Here is a 24,782-nt window from a genome sequence, read left to right as displayed (position 1 = left end):
CTTTTGGCAGCGTTGCCAACAACCATATATTTACATACGAACATGCCGGCAGACACGCATGCCCGCCAGCATATATTATGTACATGTATGTATGTATGTATGTATGTTTGTGTGCATATTTTCATGCTTGCCACATTACATCACCCATTATTGGGTGTGTTATTTATTTAAATTATATGTATACACTTTTAATTATGTTGTTTATTTGTTTTATTTTCATTTTTTTTTACTCTTCGTTTTCGGATGTAAGCTGTTACATCATTGGTGCCCTGCGATCGACACCTGCACGAACCTTCTGTTAGGTGCATACGAGTGTTTACGCTGAATACCCTGCATTCAGTGAAAACTTTAGATGAAATATTTGTTTGTTTACCTTTTGTGCCATGAAATTCGTTGTGTTTTTTTTCACTATTACAAGCCAATTGGCGTTGCACCTGATCATATAAGTGAGCATCACATGGTGGTTTAGCGTATTTGGAGTAAAATTAACATGGTTATCACATTGAATTATGTTAATCAATAGATTTATTGTCTCTAATTGTTACCGGTACTTAGTAACCCTTTTCTTAAGGGGGTATTCTGGTTTAGAAATTCGAAAAAGTAGATATTTGTTCATATTTTTATAGTATAACCCTTCAAGAAAATGTCCCTAAGAGGATTTTTCGAAATTCAAATTATTTTCCGATTTACAGCTCATTTTGTGACTCCGACTCCGACTGCGCGCGACTAGTTCTCAAACTTTAAACTCGTTTTTCTCATAACTACTTTTCTAGAAACGGTGTGCATGATATCTCAAGTTTTTTTTGTTTTTATTTTTAAAAAATTCCGAACCACAAAAAATAGTGAAAATACGAAACTTTTTTTTCAAACCTCCACCATTTTGTAAAATTTTTTTTTTTTCAAAAACATTTCGTAGTGCGATAACTACACTTTTACTTTTCAAGGATTTCGCATAAATTTTCATTTTAGGTCACGGAAAGGATTTATATCCTGCACTAGGACAAGCCATTGTTTCATCAGTCTTTGTCGACCTGCAGTTTTTTTAATTTAATTTTTTTTTCTTATATTATTTATGTTTTGTATTCTTAGAATATCAATAAAAAGCATGTAAAAAATGGATAGCCAAAATAATTTTTGATTTTTTTATCGCGTCAAAAAAAATACCTAAAATTCGGGCTTTTAAAGCAGAAGACCGCCTTAAATTGACTTTTTATTTTCTTAATTCTGTATGTATCGTTTTGAGCACCTGAAGAAAATGTTTTTGACACAGTTCTAAAAAGTCCTATAATGTTCTAGTCTCTAGTAAAGTGTGTTCTAAGTCTGATGTATCAAACACCCTGAAATAAATAGTATATAGACGAGTATAATCATAAAGTATATAGTCATCTTCGATCCGCCTCTTCTTTTCGATCCACTTAAGCTTTGCTCTCTTGTCGAAAAATATGCTTTGAAAGCAATAATAAAGTTAACGAGTTGAATTTAGTTCTTTTCTACTCGATCTCTAATTAGTTATGCCTGTATATATAAGTTATAGGAGTCATTTGTTCGTTTCGTCAACCGCCCAGTTTTGGCCAATCCAAGAGAGTGAGTTTCTTTTTCAAAACCGTTTGAAAATAACCAATTGCATTTGCTCGATGGAATTTCATGAAATATATATTATATATACTATATATGATATAGACACAAGTAAAGTTATAAGGGAGACCAGCATAAATTCAATATTACATGGAGATTTGAGTGTAAAAAATATTTGTTCATTGTGGAGCCCACACAATTTGTCGATCGCCAAAAAAAAAAGTGCTCGTGTCGATTGTTCGGAAGAGGTGTTAAAAAATAGCAGCATTAGACACACGTCTATGAAGTCGTGACGCATGATGAAACGTGGATTTATGCGTATGCGCCCGCAAGTAAAAAGCAAACGACTGCATGGGTGTTTTCACAATGAGTCGTATCAAACAAAAGTTGTTTACGCACGAAGCACTTGCAAACAAATGTATGCCTATTTTTTGGAACAACTTTCTTTCAAGAAATTAGGAAAACCAACCTTCGAAGACGCATCACTCTTCATCACGGTAATGCGGGCTCTCAAACATCGACTGAAACAATTGCGTTTTTGAGCACTCAAACCTTCATTTTGATAAGTCATCCAACGCATAGTCTTGACTTGGGACCGAATGACTTCTTTTTATTCCCATGCGTAAAAGATAAACTAACAGGTCCACGTTTTTCGACACCTCCAAGAGGTGGTTGATGGGTTCAGAACGCATGCTTTGGAGATAACTCAATCATAGTGTCAAAAGTGCTTCGAAAAGTGGTTCAAACGCATGCAAAAGATCTTAATGGGGAATATCTGAGTTTATTATTACATATGGTTCATTTAAAAGAAACGGTGAATTTATGAAATTGGCAACACAGGTTTTAATAAACATACACATATATTCTATTTGTTTCTTATTTCTATCCCCTTTCTTCCTTATAACAATTTTCGGCGAGGGTAAATACTATCCAAATATCAATTTTTAATTTTTCAAATTTCGGAAAGAAAATTTTTGAGCGCATTCACATATTTAAACTAACAATTCACATTGTGTAACATGAATAATTCGTATAAAGTCATTCGAATCGTAAAATGTCCATGCGAAAATGTTGCAGCCCCATTTTTATTGCATCATCGCATAGTTTTTATGATCATTTCCAATGAAATTCGAATGAAACACTTTCCTGATGTGCATTTGCAATTACATGCTTTGAATTTGTTTCCACCTTTCACATCTACACATATACTATATTATTTATTATTCCTCGTATAAATTTGTAATTTTTCTTTTTTTTCTTCGTTGCAGATTTTATTCCGTTCTGGTGTTTTGAGCGAATTGGAGGCGAAACGTGATGAACTGTTGTCGGATCGCATCATACAGTTGCAGGCTTATTGCCGCGGCTATTTGGCACGTAAACAGGTGGCACGCCGACGTGTACAGGTGGGTGTGGTCGTTATGATGAAATTTAATTGTTGCAGTTTACACTCAAACACATTCGTATGGTGTTTGCACGAGTATGTTGCAATTATTTTCTCAGTTTATATGCGCTTTCAACTATTTTACAATGTATTTTGTAAAGAAAATATTTTTTTCACACTGTTGGTACCATTTTCCTTTACATTATACCTGGTGCGCTATCTTCTATGTCCACATGTGAGCAGAAGCTACTTTGACATTTACTAGGCGACATCTTTTGAATATATTAATACAGTGCAATTCTAAAAATAAAGCTGCTCAATCCGAAGTAAAGCGTCGAAACTGTGACGCTTTACAGTGAAATGCTGAAATAGGAATCAAATTTTGATGTGTAATGATACTAATATTTTACTCTTCTAGCGCTAATAAGCATGCATGTCATGTTTGTGGTAGCAAAAATCTAATTGAGATTTATGAGACGCTATTGCATGACCAAAATGTGGATGTTGCGCATTTTATGCAACCAAATTTTGTTATGTAATAAAGTGCCTTTGTGATATCCTTGTAAATCTGTAAGTAATGGACATGCACAATTTCTTTTAATTTTTATCCTTCCATTTGGACCTCTTATTAATGTCAACTTCATTTTGTTGTTGTTATTTCGGGAGTATAAATCTTTTAACTAATCGTTTTTGGGAAAGATGTGGAGTTAACAACCTAAGGCTGGATGTAAATCTGCGCTCTGTTTACAGAGAACCGACAGCCAATAATTCTCTTTTTATTTAAGAATTTACATAATCCTGGAGATAACACTTTTTATCGCTAAATCCTTCACAGACGAAAACGAATTCAATAAAAGTAATAAGCCTAATAACACTTTTATCGATTGAGTTAGCTTGAATTAGATGAATACGGGCACAAATGTACATATGTACCATATGTACTTTATACATCGTATAGGCCCTTCCTTCAAGTAATTGTTGTTGCTGGGCATTAATATTAATTAAAATGCATTCCGCGTTGCATGCTGCTGCTTATTGATTTGTTGGCGATACTCGTGCGCGCATGCAACAGCCACTTGTTAATATGGCACAACAGTAACAAATACTGTATGTTATAGGTAAAAAATGTGCAAAAAAAACAACAGTCATCAAACTAGTTAGTGATACTTGGCAGTTTGTTAGTTGTCAGCTTTGGCGAATACATTGCTGACACTCTGTCATAAATCTAGCGATGTACATACATGCCATATCAATGCATACCTACTATATATGCACGTAAATAAGCATACATACTTACATTTCCTGTTTTAAACTATGTCCATTGCCACATTTTTTATAGTTATGCATTTTATAATCGCTTTTCCATACGCTTGCGAATTTTTATAGCAATTTTTGCAATCTAAAATATTTTTGAAATCACTTGCAACTTTATTGTTATTGTAATATTTCCATTATCATTAAGTACATTAATTTTTATGCATTTACGTTATTATTGTTGTTGGCATTTTGTTTTTTGCTAGGAGTTGGCCGTACGTTGCATACAACGTAACGTCAAAGCGTTTCTCGCCGTTCGTGATTGGCCTTGGTGGCGCCTCTTGGTGCGTGTTACGCCTCTGCTAAATGTCCACCGTACCGAGGAGCAATTGAAATCGGCGAACGAGGAATTGGCAATGCTGCGCGCCAAATTGGAGAAAATCGAAAACGATCGCAACGAATTGAAGACTGAAAATCAGAAATTGGAAGCGAAGGTGAGTGAAAGGAGTGTTCATTGGTTTCGATTAAGTGATGATAATAAATATATACATATGTACATCTGTATATAGTACATGTGATTTATATAGATACTAAAATTGATACAAACTGTTTTTGTAATGATTCAATTTGTATCCATTCTGTGTGCCAAGTATTCTTAGTCTTGAAATAGTTTCTGCTTTTTTAAATTGCTGAACTTGATTTCGAATAACCGAGCTAATTAAAAAAGCACCAAATTAATTCCAAGGCTAGACAGGCTTACCAAGTTAATTCATAACCATATTTAGTTAAATAATTAGCTTAAGGTCTGTTTAATCGCCTTTATACCTACAAGCTGCGTTCCAAAGTAAACAGGACTTTTTGAATCTAGCGCCCCCTGGTGGCGCCATCTATATGTCAACTGGTGCGTTAGAATCTGCTATCATTATCCATTGTACAGTGAGAATTTCATGACATTTCATGGATTGGAAGTGAAGTTATTGCGTTTTAAGTGTCAGTATGTTTGTGTTATCGGTGCGAAAATGAGCTTCGAACAAAGAACCAACATTAAATTTTGTTTTAAAATTGGTAAAACTTTTATCGAAACGTGAGGACATAAATGACGATGTGGGCCAATCAAAATCCGTGATCACCGGAAATTCCATCGAAACTGTGCGTGAATTCATAAAAAATCGGCCGAAATCATCATAGATATTCATGCAAATGGAATTGAACATCTCCAAAATATCGATTTAGCGCATTTTGACCGAACATTTGGGCTTACGAAAGGTGTGTGCATGGTTTGTTCTGCACAAATTGTCTGACGACCAAAAATTACTCAGACTCCAACATTCGATCGACGCTTGTGACCGAATATTTGACCAAAAATCACATTTTAACCATTAACCACACCCTGTATTCACCTTATTCGGCACCGTGCGACTTCTGGACCGTGCAAAAAGCTGCATTGAAGCGGAAGGAAACTATTTTGAATAAAATAAATCGTTTGCCGAAAACCATTTGTTCTGTTTTTTTTAAGTCCTGTTTACTTTGGAAAGCACCTTGTAAATAAATGATAACTCAATATTCTGTGGTGGAGACTGCTTAACACCTTTTATCTGTCTGTATTGTTTTTATTGCTCAAATGAGTAGTGCTGTTTCGTTGCCTGTATTTGTCAGTAAATACTCGAGTACATCTTACGGACAATCTGTTATGCTTCTATGACCATATGCAAATCCTAAATAGGTATCGGGTGTATTAAGCTACAGTAAATTCTTTGTGGAGCGCTCTTTGATACATTTAATGAGTACCGGTAATCGAAATGATATCGGATCAACGCCAAGAAGTAAAAACAATACTTTTTCTGGATGAAAACGCTGTTTAGAAAATCACAAAATATTTAAATATAGATAAATATCAGTAAAAAGACAATATTTTTTTTTTAATTGGACATAATTTTATTTCTGCATACTTGTGTGCAGATTGCATGTTCAGAACGCCAAATGGATTACTCGGTTGCATAAATTTGCACATAATACCACAATTTAATTAATTGTTATTGTTGTCGCTATAAATTCTATTATTGAAGAATACATATACACATATTTATACGAGAACAAAAAGAATGCAGTTAAGCCACGCGATAATAACGAAGTCATAAATATTGCTGTGCGCTTGCTTCATAGCTTCATCGAACAATGTGGCAGTAAAAAAATATTATGCATTTCTTTGCATTTAAATTTTTATCTGAATTTAATATTTTTTTTTGCAATCTTTTGAAATATTTTTGTTACTTTTTTTTGTATTTTTATGTGAATACTTGTGTAATGCTATTTGCATTTTTTTTTAATTTGTGCGAAAATTTAATGTTACAATTTTTTTTACAATAATAAAAACATTTATTTTTAGATTTATAAATCTTCGCACTTTCAGTTTTATTGCGAATGTGTTAAAATTCACGCAATACTATGCTAAAGATGTTGGTTTTGTTGTTATGCCAATGCAAATTCTTTTGCGGGCCTTTCACTTTAGGCCATGCCGTTCGCAGTTTGTTATGGCGGCTAATCAAAATGAATAAAATATGCGCAAAAATAAGTGAAAATGAAATAAATAAATTGTCGAATGAGAAATGTGTGAAATGAACTTGCGGGCATTTGCCACTCTGTTATGATTACAGTTACACGCAATTATAGTATTTTGCATTTGGTTTATGAATTCGCAAGCAAAAATAATGCATTTTTGCGTTTCAAAAATTCCAGACGCAGAGCCAAAACAGAAAAAGTTTAATAAATAGCTGCTACAATGTGCTCAATGTTCGGTGAATAGAAACATTTTATTATTTTGTTTTTTGGTTAACATGTCATATTTTTGTTATTTCGTTTATTTGAACTATTTTACATATAGTACTTATGTATGTTACTTTATAATTTTAATATATTATTTTGATGTAATGTGGTCTGTCTGCGCTTGTTTAACACAATTTTTTTATTTTCTTATATTTCAAGAATTTTATTCTTAATTTATTATTGTTCTTATTTCATTTAATCCATATTTACCTTTTTATTTATGCAATGTTTAGTCACAAAATCGTTGGCAAGTTACATAATTAGTTTTATTTTTTAATAACTTAGTATTTATATTTTCGTCGGTGACAAAATTAAGTTGCGAAAAACTCTAAATTTTCAAAATTTAAAACAATTTCGCAATAACAGCTGCTCCCTGCTAACGCCATCAACAATTAAGCTCAAATTGAAATATAATTTTTTTTGGTAGACAAATTTTAATTTTTTACTTTTTATTTGTTGTTGTGTTTTTGGCAAAACAGCGCAATAAATCAAATCTTTAAAAAATGTATACTGAATATTATTACTTTGCAAATATACACAGATTCTGCATTTAAGGTCTTTAAAAAAATTGTGCAAACAACCATGATCTAATTTCAGACAAATACTGAATAACAATGCACTAATATATATATATATTTGTAGTATGTATTGGGTTTTTGTTTATGTATATTTAAAACTTGAAAATGTTGTTACTTAATAAATAAGTGGGAATGTACATTTTTCGAATAAGCAAACAATTAAAATTTTTTGCTTGAAAATGCAAAAAAAACATATTTTTCATAACAAAGCTTGGTATAGCATAGCACAGCACACGATTTTTCTATTCATCTCCCGCTCTGGCATTATTTCTAAGTAAACAGCGGCGCCATTTGGTTTTTCATACAGAAATGCCACAGAATATTTTTTTACAATTAACCGAAAGTATTTGACATCCAAACCAACTTTTGGTTTCTACTAAAATGTTAACTGCAAATTAATATTACTTAAGTTTCACATTCAGATGTTTATCTAACACTAGATCATACTAGGCGACGTTGTAGAATTCAGTAGTAAAAAGTCTTAAATATGACACAAACAATCGAAAATGAGAACACAATACTCTAATGTAAGGGATTTTAACTATAATCAGCGTAGTTCTGCATCATAAACGAGTAAAATGAAGATTGTTTATAAAGATCCCTTGGGAAGTCCATACTTTCATAAAAGCAATACTGCTGTGGAGGTTTGCTTTCTAAACTTTCTAAAACGACTTTATGGTATGCTACTATACATTTCAAAGCAGCGGCTTAATGATTTTGAAATAGAACGATGACAAACAACCGCACTGATATACTTTTCGCTGAAGAAATAAAAACCATATCTAATTAAATTTTTCGAGCAATAAGCAAGGTTAGAAGAGTTCCATAACACTTAAATACTCTTTAAGCGACACTACTGTGCAATAAACCAATAAAAATAAAAAAAAATCTATAGTATTGCGAAATCTTTCTGTATTTCCGGATGATACTCTATCAATGGTTTCGACGATTTAGAGTGTGTGAAAACGACCGATTAAATCATGGAAAACATCGGGGTAGACCGACATATGGCATCTCGTGTTATCGCCCTGAAGATGGGAGTTAGTCACCGAACGATTTTAAACCATCTGCAGAAGGCTGGATACACAAAAAAGCTTGATGTTTATGTGCCGCATAATTTGACGCAAAAAAACCTTCTGGACCGAATCAACGCCTGCGATATGCTGCTAAAACGGAAGGAACTCGACGCATTTTTGAAGCAGATGGTGACTGGCGACGAAATATGGATCACATACGATAATATCAAGCGAAAATGGTTGTGGTCGAAGCAGGTGAATCGTCCCAAACAGTTGCCAAGCCGGGATTGACGGCCAGGAAGGTTTTACTGTGTGATTGGTGGGGTTGGAAGGGAATCATCCACTATGAGCTTCTCCCATATTGCCAGACGCTTAATTCTACCATCTACTGCGAATAACTGGACCGCTTGAAGCAGGCGATCGATCAGAAGCGTCCAGAATTGTCCAACAGGAAGGCTGTAGTGTTCCACCATGGCAACGCCAGACCACACACTTTGTTTATGACTCGTCAGAAGCTATGGGAGCTCGGATGGGAAGTTTTATCGCGTCCACCATATAGCCCGGACATAGCGCCAAGTGATTGCCACCTGTTCCTGTCCATGGCAAACGCCCTTGTTGGTGTGAAGTTGAACTCAAAAGAGGCTTGTGAAAAGTGGCTGTCCGAGTTCTTCGCAAATAAGGAGGGGGGTATTATGAAGTTGCCATCTAGATGGAAACAGATTATCAAACGAAACGCCGCATATTTGAACTAAATCCCTTCACTGTAACACTTTTAATAAAGCATTGAATAAAGAGCAAAAAAGCGAGAGGAAGATATTTGACAATCTAATATCTAATTATGTTTAGCAGTCGACTATTAAATATATCAAATGAGTTGGACGTCGACAGCCAATAGTTGCCAAATACGAAGTTCTGCTGAGGACAATCATCACAGAATTTTACGTACTTACATGATATGCCGAAAATCGAACGGGTACATAACTCAATCACATTTGCTCGTACGCATTCGTTCGATGCTCTATCGGTCAGCATTACAAAGGCCAACTAAAAATACGCATTCGTCGACATGCCACAGTGACAATACATATTTCAAATACAATTCCGTTGAAGAATTAAAAAAAAGGATGCGCAAGTATTTATGGCTCGTATTTATCGAATGAGTCAAACTGTTCGCTGAGTATACGACGCGTATTGACGCAAAGCGTCATTGTACTCGTGAATTCACAAACAACTTGTTGGAAGATAGACAATGGGAAATCGGTGGTATGCGTATAAAAATCTAACAAAACTTAAGAACCTTAAAATAAACAATAGATTAGCGAAAATTAAATATAGATTAAGAAAATGTGAATTAAATGTTTGAAAAAAGTTTAGTTTTTCTTTTACACATATTTAACATATTAAAGTAGCTTAAGTCCGCTTTAGTTAAGAGGGTAATTGATGATCTTAAACGGATGGATTCCAAATGTTCACTGTGGTAATGGTGAAGAGGCGAATACTTTGAAGGCAATAAAATAAATATTCATGAATAAATAAATAAAAACCTCGTAAACAGTTACCTTGGCTGAAGGCGACTTAAGCTATTTCAGCATATCGCCGTCTATATACAAGTATTTTTGCAATATTGCCTTGTTTTGAAATTTTACAGCTGCTACTTTATCAAAACAAATATGAATCCATTTCAATTGATAATTAATGAATGAAAAATACAAACAAATTAATTGAAAACTATTTCAATGTGTGTTTATGTTCTCAATCTCATTCAGTTGATAGTTGATTATTCGTGTTATCTTTAGCTCAGTACTTTCAGTAGATAGACACATTTCCTTGTTACTTTGGTTTATTTCTTATGCCTACATTGCTTTGACCCTTAAGATGCCCGGAGAGTGGACGCTCCAAGCAAGTTCGAGTGTTGAGAGCACCTTTATTCTCCAGTGATAAAGTACACCTCGCTAATGCGTTGCAAACTGGGAATGCTTCCTTTAACTGGGCTTTTTAAGCTTTTTCGTTTCGGCTCAAGCAGTTCACGACTTCCGGTCTTAGACCAAATATCCTCTGGTTTTGCCAAAAAACATGAGTTTGAAGACGAGACCCGTCACCTCTCCCCAGCTTTGTACGCTGGGTTTGGGACCCGCCACGTAAAAAAACACTACCAATGAAAAGAAGAAAACAGCCTTGGATGAGGGAGTATTCGACGCAGTACCCGCCGGGGGAAACAGAATAAAACCTCCACTCCGCTGGAAAGATCAAGGGGAGAAGAACCTGGCTACATTGGAATCTCCAATTGGCGCCAAATAGCGAAAAGGAAAAATGACTGGCGTGCTTTCGTAATCTCGGCTATAGTCTCGTAAGCGTTGTCTACGCAAATAAAGAAAGTACTTGTATTACCATAATGTCGCCCTTGATTATAATAAACTATAAAGTTACATTTTTGATCACCCTGTATCCAAAATTTACACCCATTCGCATTTCTTCTTAATTAAATCTCTTCCTGTTTATCTAAGCAATTTGCAGAGGCATTTGATTGTTTGCAATGTGTGCTTTTCGTTTTTTGCTTCTTTATTTATTTTATCTTTTTTTACATTTGTTGGCTTTTCACTTAGCACGGATATCATAAATTAATGTAATTTTCTATTTACAAGACGAACCCAGAAAAAATCATTTTACTTTCGACAAGTTTACACTTTCATTTCGTCGATTTCAAAATTATGTGCGTTTTATGGTGACCAATACAATCTGTTTTTGTGTGTCTGCCCTGCGCCTTTCGCAAGCATTAGGTAAATATGCTTTTAAATGCAATTCGTATGTAACCAGAGATGTACATTTTGGGACGAGAGGAGTTCCCTTAGTTTCCTAGTCTGTCAGTAAATTTATTTACAGGTCATATTTTAATAAATAAATAAATACATTTTTGCTAGAAACTTTTAGATATACAAAAATATAACACTTTACGGCAAAAGTGACTGGGAATTGGGGATATTTGATTTTTGGATTTTTTGAAGAGATCCAACTTTGGCCTACTATAGCATCTCTCATATAAGCTTGATCGTAAAATGTTAAACACCATGGAAATAAGGAGAAAATGTGGATTAAGTCAATTTTGTGCTTTTTTATATATACCATAATTAATAATGATGTTTGAAATAAATAGACGCTAACTTAAAAAAAAAACAGAAATTGTACTTCTGCTAATGACTCAATGTCCCGAAAAAATTGCTTTGGCCCAACCATTTGAGCCTGTCAGGGGTGAAAATAAGTTAAGATACAGTCTTTATTTTTCAAATAAATATTTACGTTCAGCTTGTCCTCAACTGAATTAATACAGTGTTGTGTAACATTTCGCATACGATGAAATATATATTTGTTTATGCACTCTTCTATGCAAATAGTTATACAAGGGATGTTCTAAAATTAACGCAATGTTGGAATTGAAAACAGGTTGTTCCAAAATCAACGCCAGTTTTAAATTTGCCGCCATTTATGCAGTAAAGTATTGACAACCTTCGACAACAAAAACAAATCGAAAGCAGACAGTTTAAGCGTAGTAAATGTGGAGTGTTACACGATAGAACAACATGCCTTCAGTATTGAACAATTTTCATAAAAACACTTAAAGCTTGGTGGTCGCAGTTCGAAAATTTCATACAAAATATGCTCGGAACAGTGTTTTAACTTCGTGAACTGTGAAGATTAATTGAAATGGCTGTAAATGTAAATAATTTTGCGACACCCTGTATTTCTGCCACTTATACAATATGAGAATATTTTACAATTTATGTATTTGCCTTTTCAATTCTAAAAATAGGCCACACACGGCATATCGTATTGCCTTGAGTGTTTTTTATTTCAGATCCAAGCAGAGCAGCAAACAGCTGTTTTCTGATTTGGTTTTTCACGGCCTTAGTGTACAAGTGTACATACATATATTTTCTTGTTGTCTATGATAGAGGTACTTGCCTGTATGAGTTACTGTATTTGTTGGTATGAATAATTACGAAACTCAATCGTATTTTCATATTTCTTTTTCCTGTTCGTTGTTTTTTTTTCATTATATAGGTATAATAAATATTTATTGTTTGTCTTTTATGTGGAATTGTAATGCATTGGCAACTATATTGCGTTTCAATGTCACATAATATTTGTGGTTATGTACCTAGTGTCTCTTTTTCATCGCGAAGTGTCTTGATATTAGCATCGGAACTATAATTTTGGTTTATATCTTCTGATTACGTTTTGAAAGACTTATGTGTACACATATAGACTGTCTTTATCTCCATTGATGTGATAGCTTGTCTCTCTATTTTCTTGTGTTCTTGAAAATTCCTACAAAAATGCATTCGAGTGCAAATAATTGCTCGTTCAAGTAACCAGAGAATTTCGACCGTCTTATAAAAGATGAGATTGATGATCACTATCTTCCCTAGCGGTGACTTCTGTGATCATTCCTAATTGTGCTACAACAACAACATGATCATTCCTAAATTTTGCACTTACCGAATACTTGTACCGTATAATTATGTTCAATCGATTTCCTTTAATCAACTTTCCACCTTATCCACTCACTTGCTTGTGATTTTGTTGCCGCTAAAGCAATAAACATTTTACGCACTCTGCAAAATAAACAAGCAATTCCACACACAAAAAATAAGAAAAAGGAGCGCTTAATGAAAATTGTTCGCAGTTCAAACAACTTTTTGCTTAGCGCACTTTTGCAATTAAATAGTCACATACAAGCGTATACATATGTAGGAGTGCTCAACTAAGTAGCCACGCATCGGCTCTGTTCAATCTCAGGCGCGATGTGTCGAGCATTTGGCAAAAGTTTTGAAGATCAAAATTTATTATTACAATAAGCTAGTAGATGTGTGCAAACGCATATAGACACAACATTTTAAGTTTTCGAAAATCGGTGCTACTGGGACAACCAAATAAACAAATTGAGTGGCAGATTGGACAGACGAAAAAATTGAAGAGAACAATTTGCAGCATAACTGTACAGAAGATACATATAGCAAGAAATATGACTGCGCGCTAAGTAAACCAAAGCCCCCGGAATAGCGGCGAATTAGTGCGAAAATCCGTTAAATGAGCGCTGCAGGCGCACGCGAACAGCTTGGCCTAGCGACCCAGCAAGTCGATGATTTGAAAATTTAGTGCGAGAATCATAGATCACAAAAATCCGAATGAGTTTGCGGCATCTGCCTTTTGTGCGTCCAATTGTTGCCACCGGCAAAACAACTAATTGGATGGGAGCTACGGTTGTCAGCGCTCAAAAGCAGCGATAGACGCAGGAAATAGGCTATGGAAAGCACAGCATTTGCATAATATGCTTAATATCTTTGCGTTTTTTTTTTCATTGTTTGCCTTACTTTTGTCGAACTTATTTTCGCAACGCTTTGGCACACTCACTAACCGTTAGTTGTGTTGCGTTTTTTTTTATTACTTTTTGGTGGCGATCTCTAGTCTATTGCGTATACCACATTAGTGACGGATATGTTCTGGTAAGCAATTGGCTAGGTACCGGCCAGCGAGCAGCGAGAATCCAATTGCCTGCCAAATAATCACTGAGCGTTTTGGTGTACTGTGCTATTCCCAGCGCGCTGCCTGAAAAGCGATCAGCAGCGTTCGTCCATCAGCCAGTCGCCGCAGTCAGTCAGTACCGAGTAGCAGTGGCGAACCGAACGCGCAGTGAACCGCTGAGTGCTTGAAATTTTGCATAAATTTCGCCAGACGCTTTCCGAAATTATCGAAAATAGCTAATGGGTTGCGCTAAACTGAGAACTAAGAACATCCGTTCGCAAGAAAACGGTCGCGCGGCTCGTGTTACTCGGAAATAAATGAAAAAGCGCTGTGCCCGAAAATCGGATATATTTATTGAATAAAAATTTGAAAAAAAAGCCTTGGAAAAGTGGAACATATTTAATAAGTTAAATTGGAAAAAGTGCGAAGATTTCTTAGTGCAATTTCATACAGGTTTAAACATTAACTGAGACAATGATAAACTCTCTTTGTACAAATGGACATTTCTATTAAGTAAAATTTAAGCACCTGCCAAGGAAAATAAAGTGGCCAAGTTGACAAAGAGGAATTACAAAATCTATTGCAAAATAATTTGTTTTTGTTTCCTATATGTATATGTCTATATATAGTACATACATTCATATACATATGTATAGTCACATCCATGATCACTACATGTAATTTTTAATGTGTTTGTAGTATATAACAGTATGATGCAACATAATATGATATGAAATTGGAAATAATTTGAAAATCATTCAAATAACTGAAAAAAATGAACATCAGAGAGAAAGAAAAAACAGCAGTAAATTAAATAAAAAAAGTAAAAAATAAAAATAAAATAAAGTAAAAGTAAGAAAAAACAAAGTAAATTAAGTAAAAAAAGTAAAAAATAAAAATAAAATGAAATACAAAGAAAGAAAGAAGTAATATAATAAAATAAGTTCTAAAAATACAAATGAAAAAATAAAAATAAAATAATATAGATAAAAAAAATTTTGCAAAGAAAAATGAAAAAAAGAAATAAAAATTGAACAAAATAAAATAAAAATAAAAAATACGTAATGTTAAAGCAAAAACAAAAAAAAGACACTCATAAAATAAAATAAAAATTAAAAAAAATACATTATGAACTAATAATAAGTAAAATAGCATAAAATATGCACAGATATACATGAAATAGTAAATACCCTTTTTTAAATAATTAAAATAAATCAATTAAAAACTTTAAAATAAAATTAATATTAAAAAGATACAGAAATTAATTATTTAAATATTTTTATTGACTATAAATTATATAATTGTCATTTAACTAATATAATACAATATAATATAAATTCTTAATACACATAAAAAATAAAAAAAAATACATACATACAAATATAACTATTTAATGAGAACTCATACATATATAATGGAATAACAGTCGAATTTAATTTTAAATAAATAAGAAATTATGTTTTAACTAAAAAATAAAAAAAAATATTTTTTGAAAAAAGTTTAATAAAAAGTATGAATATTACCCGGATTTGATAAATAAATGAGTAAAACATAATTTAAAATAATCCAGAGTTACATTTCAGCATGACAATAATAAAAAAATATGAACATTTAACTTTAAATCAAATCACTTAATTTCAATATTAATAAAAATAGAACAAAATAAAAGGCAAAAAATATTTAGCGTGCTTAAAAATTTTTGTAAAAAATCGTATAAATTGTTTAAACAGAAAAATGCAAAAATAAATTTAAAATTGTGGTTAATCAAAATTTTTTGTTTCAAATATTCGGAAACTGCAGATTATACAAAATTTTCGAAAAACAATAACACTTTTTTGGGTGCGCAAACATTTTGCAAAGAAAAAAATATATAACAATTTTTTTAATAATAAATATGTATAAAAATACACTAAATTAATCGATACGCCTTACAAGAAAATTCAACGAAACCAACGAAATTGAAAACACACAACGAACCAAATCATTTGCTTACGACAAAGGCTTTACATACCAGCTACACCGGAAGATTGCATACTCATAGCAGATAAAAAAGTAGTCAAAAAATCCTGATCAACTGATTATTGATGATACTCAAATATTGGCAGAACATCCCTCATCATTCATCATCACCAAAAGCCGAAGCCGTCTTTATTCCACCTATTCAGAGTGAATGCCTTAACCCTTTGTTAAAGTGATTTTATCTTTTAATCTTATGTATGTTTGCGAGCTCAGAATCGTTAATTCGTAATGAGCAAATCACAGCATGCCACACGTTACTAATACACAAGTAAACCTGACCCCCACAAATCCAACGCCCAAAAAAATGGCACCATTACAACCCGCACTTGATTTGGTTGCGGAAAGCTCGAACAATGGCAATAGCGGCAATAAAGTGACTGAAGATAACCACACTAAACCGACCAGCTCATCCGCAGCAGAAACACCGTCAAATTCCAAAGTTACTACAGTCGAAAAGAATACAAATGGTACTAAATGTGATACCATAAAGAGAAACGTCGGACGTACTGGCTTAGCAGCAAAGCTTCAATCGCAGCAAGTATCCACTGTTAAGGAAGAACAATCAACTCAATCCGGCGATATTGCTGTTAAGTCAACCAAAACTGCCGCTACCAAAACCATAAGCAAGAGCAAACTCACTACGAATACTAGCATAACTAATGGCTGTCTTACGCCATTAAAAAAGACGACGACAGTCCCTACCATTACAGATACACATACTGCCGAAGAGCTGACCAAAACCCATACAACCACTCTAACAACTCAGTTACAAAGTAAAATAAATACTAAATCAACGACCACACATAAGAAACAGTTAAATGCCAACACTGTCACATACACAACAACTTCGACTAGCACACAATCAGAGTCCGTGTCCAAGACCCAAACACCTGAACCATCAATAGTAAATGTCAAAACCAAGCAAACCTCAACATGTAATACTACACAAAATACCAGTGAGAAGTCCTTAGATAATTCTAAATTTTTAGAGCGTGTCCTTGAAGCTATGCGCAGTTCCAAACCGCAAAGTTCAACCGGTCTTCTAAAACCTAGCACCTTTGTATTGTCGTCTAAAACAAACACGAATACAGCCAATACAAGCGCCACCAATGGTCCACTATCACCACCGCCAACCACCAATGGCGGCGATCACCCCAATCCACTAAGTAAGGGCGGCGGCAGCACGTCTTCGCTGTCCTCGAACACCTCGGTTAGTACCAATGCTTCCTCACGCCCACCCGTACCGCCACAAGCTCAGCAACAACGTGCACGCAAACAAGTGGAGTTGTTGTCGAAGCAACGCGAACGCGTCGGCAGTAGCAACGTCACCAGTTCCACAACCACGATAACACGGAGCTCGCGGCGTACACAAGAAAGTTACGATTCGGAAGATGGCCTCATATTGAACGATGCTAAAACTCAATCTTCTTACCAATACCGACTTGCCAAATCCTTAGCTAACGCTGCCTCTTCTCTCAACTCTACCAGCAACACCTATTCCGGCAACACTTCCCTCAGTAATGGTTATGGTAGTAACGGTGTTTCATCGTCTGTTTCGTCGGCGTCGTCGTCGTCGTTCTCTTCAAGGATTAGTGGTAATAAAAATATCTCGACTTCTGCCAACGAAACAGCCGTTGAGGTATCATTGAAACTACCTCTTCCCAAAACAGATTATCTCTCTACAACCGGTTCGAGTGGAAATGCTCTACGCTGCAACGGATCAGAGCGTTTACGCACGCTGTCGCAACGTTCACCCAGTCCGGCTTTGTCGACGTCTTCACGTTGTTCATCACTCAGCACATCGCGTGCAACTAGCGCGACAAATGGTCGTTCTACACCATCACGTCTTACGACACCGCCAAGACGCGTCTTCCCACAAACATACACACGTGGCGATCCACTTGATGTCTATCAAATGCACAACCTCGAACAATCGCCAGTTGTATTCGATGCAAATCTCTCTTTCGTGTTGGGTTGCAAGAAGCAACCGGTGCACCAAACGCTTCGCCCATCACCTTCATATGAGGATCCACGCACCACCTCAGCATATCTTTCGGAGAAGATAAAGAATTTTTTGCGTCGCACCGATCATGTGCAAGAAGAATGGACTGCGTTAGGCAGACGCTCGCGTCGTGTAGGCTCGGTGGGTCCTACAGGCAGTGTGACCGGTAGTTTGGACAGTGGTCGCACCACACCAACCAATTCGATTTATGATGATTACGATACAATTAGTTTGATTGAGCGTCAACGTGAACGTAATAGTATGGAGCGCGGCTCATCGGTAGGACGTACTCGTTCCTCGCAAAACATACTCACGAAAGCATTTCAACTGAGCAAAACATTGCCGCACACACCGACTTCGCGCTCAAATTCGGTGGCACGTGAACAATCGGTCGCCGATGATGATGATGATGATGATGATCGCACCATACAAGAGGAAGACGATAACAATTTTGATGAGGTAGGAAAAGAGTTCTGATTCGTAATGTGTGCGGTTGCGTTCAATAGAAAGAATACCTTTTAGGCAATAGCTAATGTGCGTATATCGTTCTGTGCTCCGAACTATAGCTTTCTACACAATTTCTCTATTAAAAACATGTTAAGTGTTTGTTTCTGACCACGATATACCTCAAATGCGAGCTACGAGTCGAATCAGTTAACATTCTAGCAAAATAACGAACAATATCCATGCTTATGACTAATGTTCAAAAACTCCAATTGGCTGTAACTCGAGTTTTTGGCGAAGATTTAACAATACCCTTGATAGAAATTATGAGCTAGAGAGTAGTACTTTCTTAGGGGAACCGACTTTTCGAAATAAGAAAAACCAAATCCAAATTAAATTATACGATTTTAAAAAATTGTTGTATTTTTAAAAAACTTGAAAGAATTTTTCATTGTCAATGTCTTAATTTAGACATTCTTTATTGTCTATTGTTAAGACCAAGGCAAATATTTTCTTTTCCTATTTATCGGTCTAGGTCATTAAAAAATGCTGAACATAATTTCTACATTTTTTCTCATCAAATTATTTATTGATATAAGTATATATATATATATGTATATATGTATGTACATATGTACATATACTCAGCGTTCTTTGTTTTGCTATGTTTAATGGGCTCTTAATTTTTATGGAGTATACGTACATACATATGTGTGTTTTAGGGTATTTCTTATTTGTAAACTTTTTTCTGCTTTATATTCATTATTTCGGGCACATAAAAGGTGTTAAATTGCCTTATAACCTCCTATTAGAAGCGATGGTTTTTTTTTTCTTTCAAATATAGGAAAACAAATTTTGATGCATCTTTAGTGTGATCTTGATACGTGCTTAATGAACTGGATACATTCTCGAATCTTGTTATTGCTCTATCATGTGTACCATTTTGATCTATTGCAAATTCCTCACTCTTCCAATATCGCATGTGAGACATTTCGCGTGCTTTAATAATATATTAAGGCATCAGAAGAAAATCTCCTCTGGACAGATGCTTTTCATTCCTCCAAAATTTCTTTGCATGTAGGAAGAAGTAAATATTGCTCACCCTAAGGGACAGACATATCTGCGTAACTAACAGCAAATGTTACATTCTAAGGCTATAATACCCTGCCAATTTTGTGGACTATTTTGTCACCATTGTTCAAATTTTCGGTATGTTTCATGAAAATCACAATAAAAAGCAAATAATTTTGGACGGCTGCCATGCCAATCATAAAATTTCCAAAATGTTTTTTTTTGTTTCTCTTCTTTTCTTTTCTTTCTAAGATCAAAAATCAAGTGGGAAATGAAACTATTTTGTATTTGTTCATGTTTTTTGGGTTTCCCGAAAGCAATATGAGAGCACAAAATTCTTGTTGTTTTTATTTATATTAATGAGTGGTTTTTGACATTGACAGCCGCGTCAATAAAGTTGCGTCAAAGTGTACAAATGTATGCGTTTAAATGTGTCCATGCGTCCATGAGTAGTACTGTGACACATTAGGATCTTACTGTACTATGATCTATATGTACATATATCTTTATCTATATGTATGTATGTATATACATATATATTTATTTGCCATACATTTATAAGTGGTTGTCCAAACACCGGAGCAACAAAAACAATGTGTGACTAATTTTTTCATATTTTGTTTTCAAATTATTTTTTATTGGGCAGGTGTTAAATTTTTCGAAGACAATATTACGGCCCACACAAAATAAAATTAGTTTGCAATAAAGTTTGAAAAATTTGTTCGCAGAACTAAAATAACTTAATAGGTTGTATATTTTTAGAAAATCTACAAATATGTTTTTATTCCATTATAAAAGCTGACATATTACGCCGTCTTATTTACTCATTTTCAACTTCAATATTGATAAACAACGTTATTTTGATAAAATTTATATTTTTCCAAACTTTCAGTTATCCGAAATGACAGTGGATCTTGCCGAGGAGCGTTCCACTGCCAATATCGCCACCGAACGTCTTGAAGCGGAAACTGCCGAACGTTTGAAACTCGAAAAGGAACTCAGCGAGCAACAAAATAAGGTGAAAAATTTGCAAGAGAACAGCGAGAAGCTGGAAATGGAGCTAATTTGCGCCAAATCCGATTTGAATGGCATATCTGAAGATGAGGATCCCGAGAATGAGGAAGGCGGCAACGGTGTTTACAAGTTGAAGTATGAACGTGTGGCGCGCGAACTCGAGTTCACTAAGCGACGTTTGCAGACGCAACACGAACACGATTTGGAGCAGTTAGTGGGACTGAAAAAACAGCTGGAGAAGAAAGTGCGTATGCCAAATCCTTGCAATTTCAATTAATTATGTAATATATACTGTTATTATTTTTATCTCTAGCTCTCCGATGCTTACGAAGAAGTCGAGGAGCAACGTCAAGTTGTCGGTCAATGGAAGCGCAAAGCGCAAAAGATGACCAACGAAATGAATGATTTGCGCATGTTGCTCGAAGAGCAGAATGGTCGCAATAATTTGTTGGAGAAGAAACAACGTAAATTCGATGCGGAATGTCAGTCGTTGCAGGTTAGTTGTAGACAGCATGCTCTTTGCCATTTATAGTATGTTAGTATGTTATAGTATGTTAACATATTTTGCATATTCATAGGATGCTGCTCGTCAAGAAAGAGTAACCAAGGATAGGCTATCACGCGAAAAGGACGTACTCATCGCAGAGAAATTCACATTGGAGCAAAACTTAGCGGTGAGTCAACTTTTTTAAAATTGACAATATTAAAATGGGGCAATAATGTGTCATGTACATATGTGTAGTATGTACAGTCGTAGAATTAATGTCATAAGTAATACCCATAATTGTCGAAAAGTATTTTTTAATAGTGTTGGTGATCACTCCTTGGTTTGTATTGTTCAGCCTACGATAACATTTCTGTCCCCAAAAAGTTGACCAAAAAAGCCTTTAAATATTTACACTTCCACTTGTAATAAACAAATTGAATCGAATTGCCATGAGAGATTTTGATTATTGTCCCAGCATTTCTAATATGTTCTATTGAATCTTTTATCAGAACCCATTCTCTTTTACACCAATCTGAGCATTCGTTATTGTTATTATAGTTTTGAGATGAATCTTTAAAGAATCTGAATTCTTAAATATTTATTTTTTAAAACTCGTTATATTCATTGCGTTTCTTTACCGGCGAAACTATTAACTTAAAAATCTTAATCTTCGAAAATGTGCTCGTTGAGAAACTTGATGCCGATATTTACATCAGACCATGCTTTGCGAAATTAGTATCCTTTAAATACTTTTTTGGAAATATTGTATGTTAATTCAAACGTATTAAATTCCTAATAATTATTGTTTTGGAAAATATTGATCCCCTTGCACATATCCACTTTCTACAAAGATCATCTTAATGCCTGCAAAATTTCAAAAAATATGTTACCAACCAAAAGAAGTTCTAATTCAAAAATGAAGTTTATGAAGTAAGGGAAATATCGGCGATTATTTAACTATCTTTTTAAATTTGATCTCTTGATAAAATATTTCTTTTCTTCGAATTCTTTTCTTATATCTAGATATGCTCGTATTTTTTATATATTGAGTTATGCATATTTTACTTTAATTATATATGTACTTCGGTACTTCTTTTCTTATATCTAGATATGCTCGTATTTTTTATATATTGAGTTATGCATATTTTACTTTAATTATATATGTACTTCACCAAACATTTGCTTCAAATAGGACCTTTTTTTCAGTGTATTACCAACATGTCTCTCTACTGTGCTTACATGCTTTATTTCAATGCTGATAAAATAGTCAATCACTGTCACTATTTGTTTATTTTTTTTCTACAAATGCCCTTGTTGAACATTTCATTAACATATTGCCATTGTTGTATTTTGTTGTTAATTTGAAATTCGTGGAGCATATGTTAACTCGATATTGGTTCGCTTCAAACCAGTGTATCGAACATTCAAACTTGTTCAGTTCAACTGTCGGCGCTACAGTGGTGGCTAAATAAATTAAAATATATACATACATAGGTTTATTGAAAAATAAATTAATAAAAAACTAATTTCTAGAAATATAAAATATATGTATGGTGTATGGTTTATGTTGAATTAACAAAGAATCTGAGTTATTATTTTATATATTTATTTTTTTCAAATTTGGCAAAATGGTATAAGTTGTGTATACACACACATTGATTCAATTTAAGGGGTTACATATTCTTCCTCGCGCAAAAAAGGCTTATATTCAATTTTTATTTTCATTATTCCAAAAATACATACTTTCCAAAGATTATGTGAAATTTTCAATGGAAAGTATTAAAAACTCGCCCTTACAATAAAGTGTCTTCGCGTTGAAAGCAAAACTTCTTACAGAGCAGTTCAACCGACTTTGCAAAGACATTTTCGAGAAAAACGAGTTGAAAGCTTTAAGTGAAACTCGAGCGCGTAACTTCTCAAAGCTGTATCTCCAAAACTATTACTTGGATCAACTTGAGAATTCAGGACAATATTCTTAAGTTGTTATAGAATAAAATAAATAATAAAATACAATTTTGAAATCGTTTTGCAACCTTATAATTTTTATTATTTTCACAAATCATAAAACCAATATTAACATTTTAATTGAATCTGGGAATTTTATTTGGATATATGTATGTATGTATAAACTATAATATCGAAGACCTAAAAAAGCTCAAATACCCGTATAAAAATATACGATATGATAAGATTTAAGATATCGCAAGTGAAATACCACGATCAAATTAGGAAAATTAAATCAGGGTTCGTTTGCTTTGGTGCATTTTTCAGCTCGAGATTTTCGAAGGCTTAAGCTAACATGCATTAAAAGTTCCTCGCACTCTGCCATACAAATTCGATAACCGAAACATTCATTATTCGGTCAGTCACTATCGCTTAGGTAGCAAACATTGTAGTGCTCTTGCTGTATATCTTTTTGTTTGCGGCATTGTTGCTTCTCTTTACTGCTGGAGCAACTATTTCATACCTATAGTGTGGTATGACTGTAGTCAGTGGAATCACAAAACTCTGGAGCAATGCATTTCTTTCATAGAATTACATATGAATGTATCTGTGTAGTATGAACATATATTTTCCCATGCCGTTCGTTTAGTTATTAGCTACGCTTTGATAACTTCTCACCACCACTCCCTTGCGATAGCGTAGCACTGTGTTCCGCTTGCACTTCTTCTGGTTTTCGTTTCTTTTTTTTTACTGACTTCTTTATTTATTTCCACTTTGTTTGTGCCTTAACTTTGTCTTCATTGTGAAACAAACAACTGCGTTGGAAACTATCACACAATCAAGCAGTCAACCAGCCTGTCCAACTAACCGGCTATCAGTAGGTTGTGTACGCTTCATTTCCACGCACGTTTTTTCGACGCGGTCTATTCTTTTTCTTTGCACAATATATTGGAACGCTTTATTTGTGTTTCGTTATTTGTTGTTTTTGTGCATATAATATGATGCAAAAACTGTCAAATATTTAGAAAAATGTGGCTATACAAGAATTATTTAATTTTGTAATTTGAATCCTTTTTTGTCTGCTTAACGAAAATAACGAAAATGCATGTGTGAAAAAGTGAAAATAACTACAGTAAATTGATAAGCGATAATTGATTTGGTACAAATTATGTGGCGTTAAAAAGCATTAAAATATAAATAACTCATTAGCGCGATAAAAGAATACAGACTTTGATGACAATACAAATATTTCTTAAAATGAAATTATGTGTAGCGCCACCTGAGTAATTACAGCTAACTCAACACAGCTGTCAACCAAAAAAAAACAAAACAAATATTGTGCCTTTATAGGGTGACGAAATAAAAAAAAATACAGCAAACAATTCACTTTCCGACGATTATTTTTTATGCCAACAACACTAATAACAATCATTAATGCCACACAATAACAACTTTTAACTCGAAAACTTTAAAATTCAAAAATTCAAAAAAATTAAAAGGTGGTGCTAAAAACTGTTTTATTAAATTTTGTTGTGGTAGTTTTACAACTTTAGTGTTTGTTGCATTATAATTATTTAACTGTAATTTTTAAACGCGTCTTGTCTGTAGCACTATTATTTACTACAAGTGCAAGTGAAACTGTTCATGTTTGTTG

General features: G+C 34.1%; 1 protein-coding gene across 6 annotated transcripts in view; it reads left to right on the top strand.

Annotated features, from left to right (window-relative positions):
* LOC120782671 (unconventional myosin-XVIIIa) overlaps positions 1-24,782 on the top strand; it is a 126,856-nt gene that overhangs the window by 93,328 nt on the left and 8,746 nt on the right. For 4 of the 6 annotated variants that reach the window (XM_040115053.1, XM_040115055.1, XM_040115054.1 and 1 more), the window contains 5 exons: positions 2,844-2,978; positions 4,477-4,704; positions 20,576-20,941; positions 21,011-21,193; positions 21,276-21,371. In XM_040115053.1, the coding sequence (XP_039970987.1) occupies positions 2,844-2,978; positions 4,477-4,704; positions 20,576-20,941; positions 21,011-21,193; positions 21,276-21,371 (1,008 nt within the window). Of the gene's footprint in view, positions 1-2,843; positions 2,979-4,476; positions 4,705-15,975; positions 18,628-20,575; positions 20,942-21,010; positions 21,194-21,275; positions 21,372-24,782 lie in introns of those variants that run through there. The other 2 variants (XM_040115058.1, XM_040115057.1) reach the window with 2 other exon arrangements.

This window comes from Bactrocera tryoni, chromosome 1, assembly GCF_016617805.1.
Source record: "Bactrocera tryoni isolate S06 chromosome 1, CSIRO_BtryS06_freeze2, whole genome shotgun sequence".
Classification (NCBI taxonomy): Eukaryota; Metazoa; Arthropoda; class Insecta; order Diptera; family Tephritidae; genus Bactrocera; species Bactrocera tryoni.
This window is presented reverse-complemented; position numbering and strand designations above follow the sequence as displayed.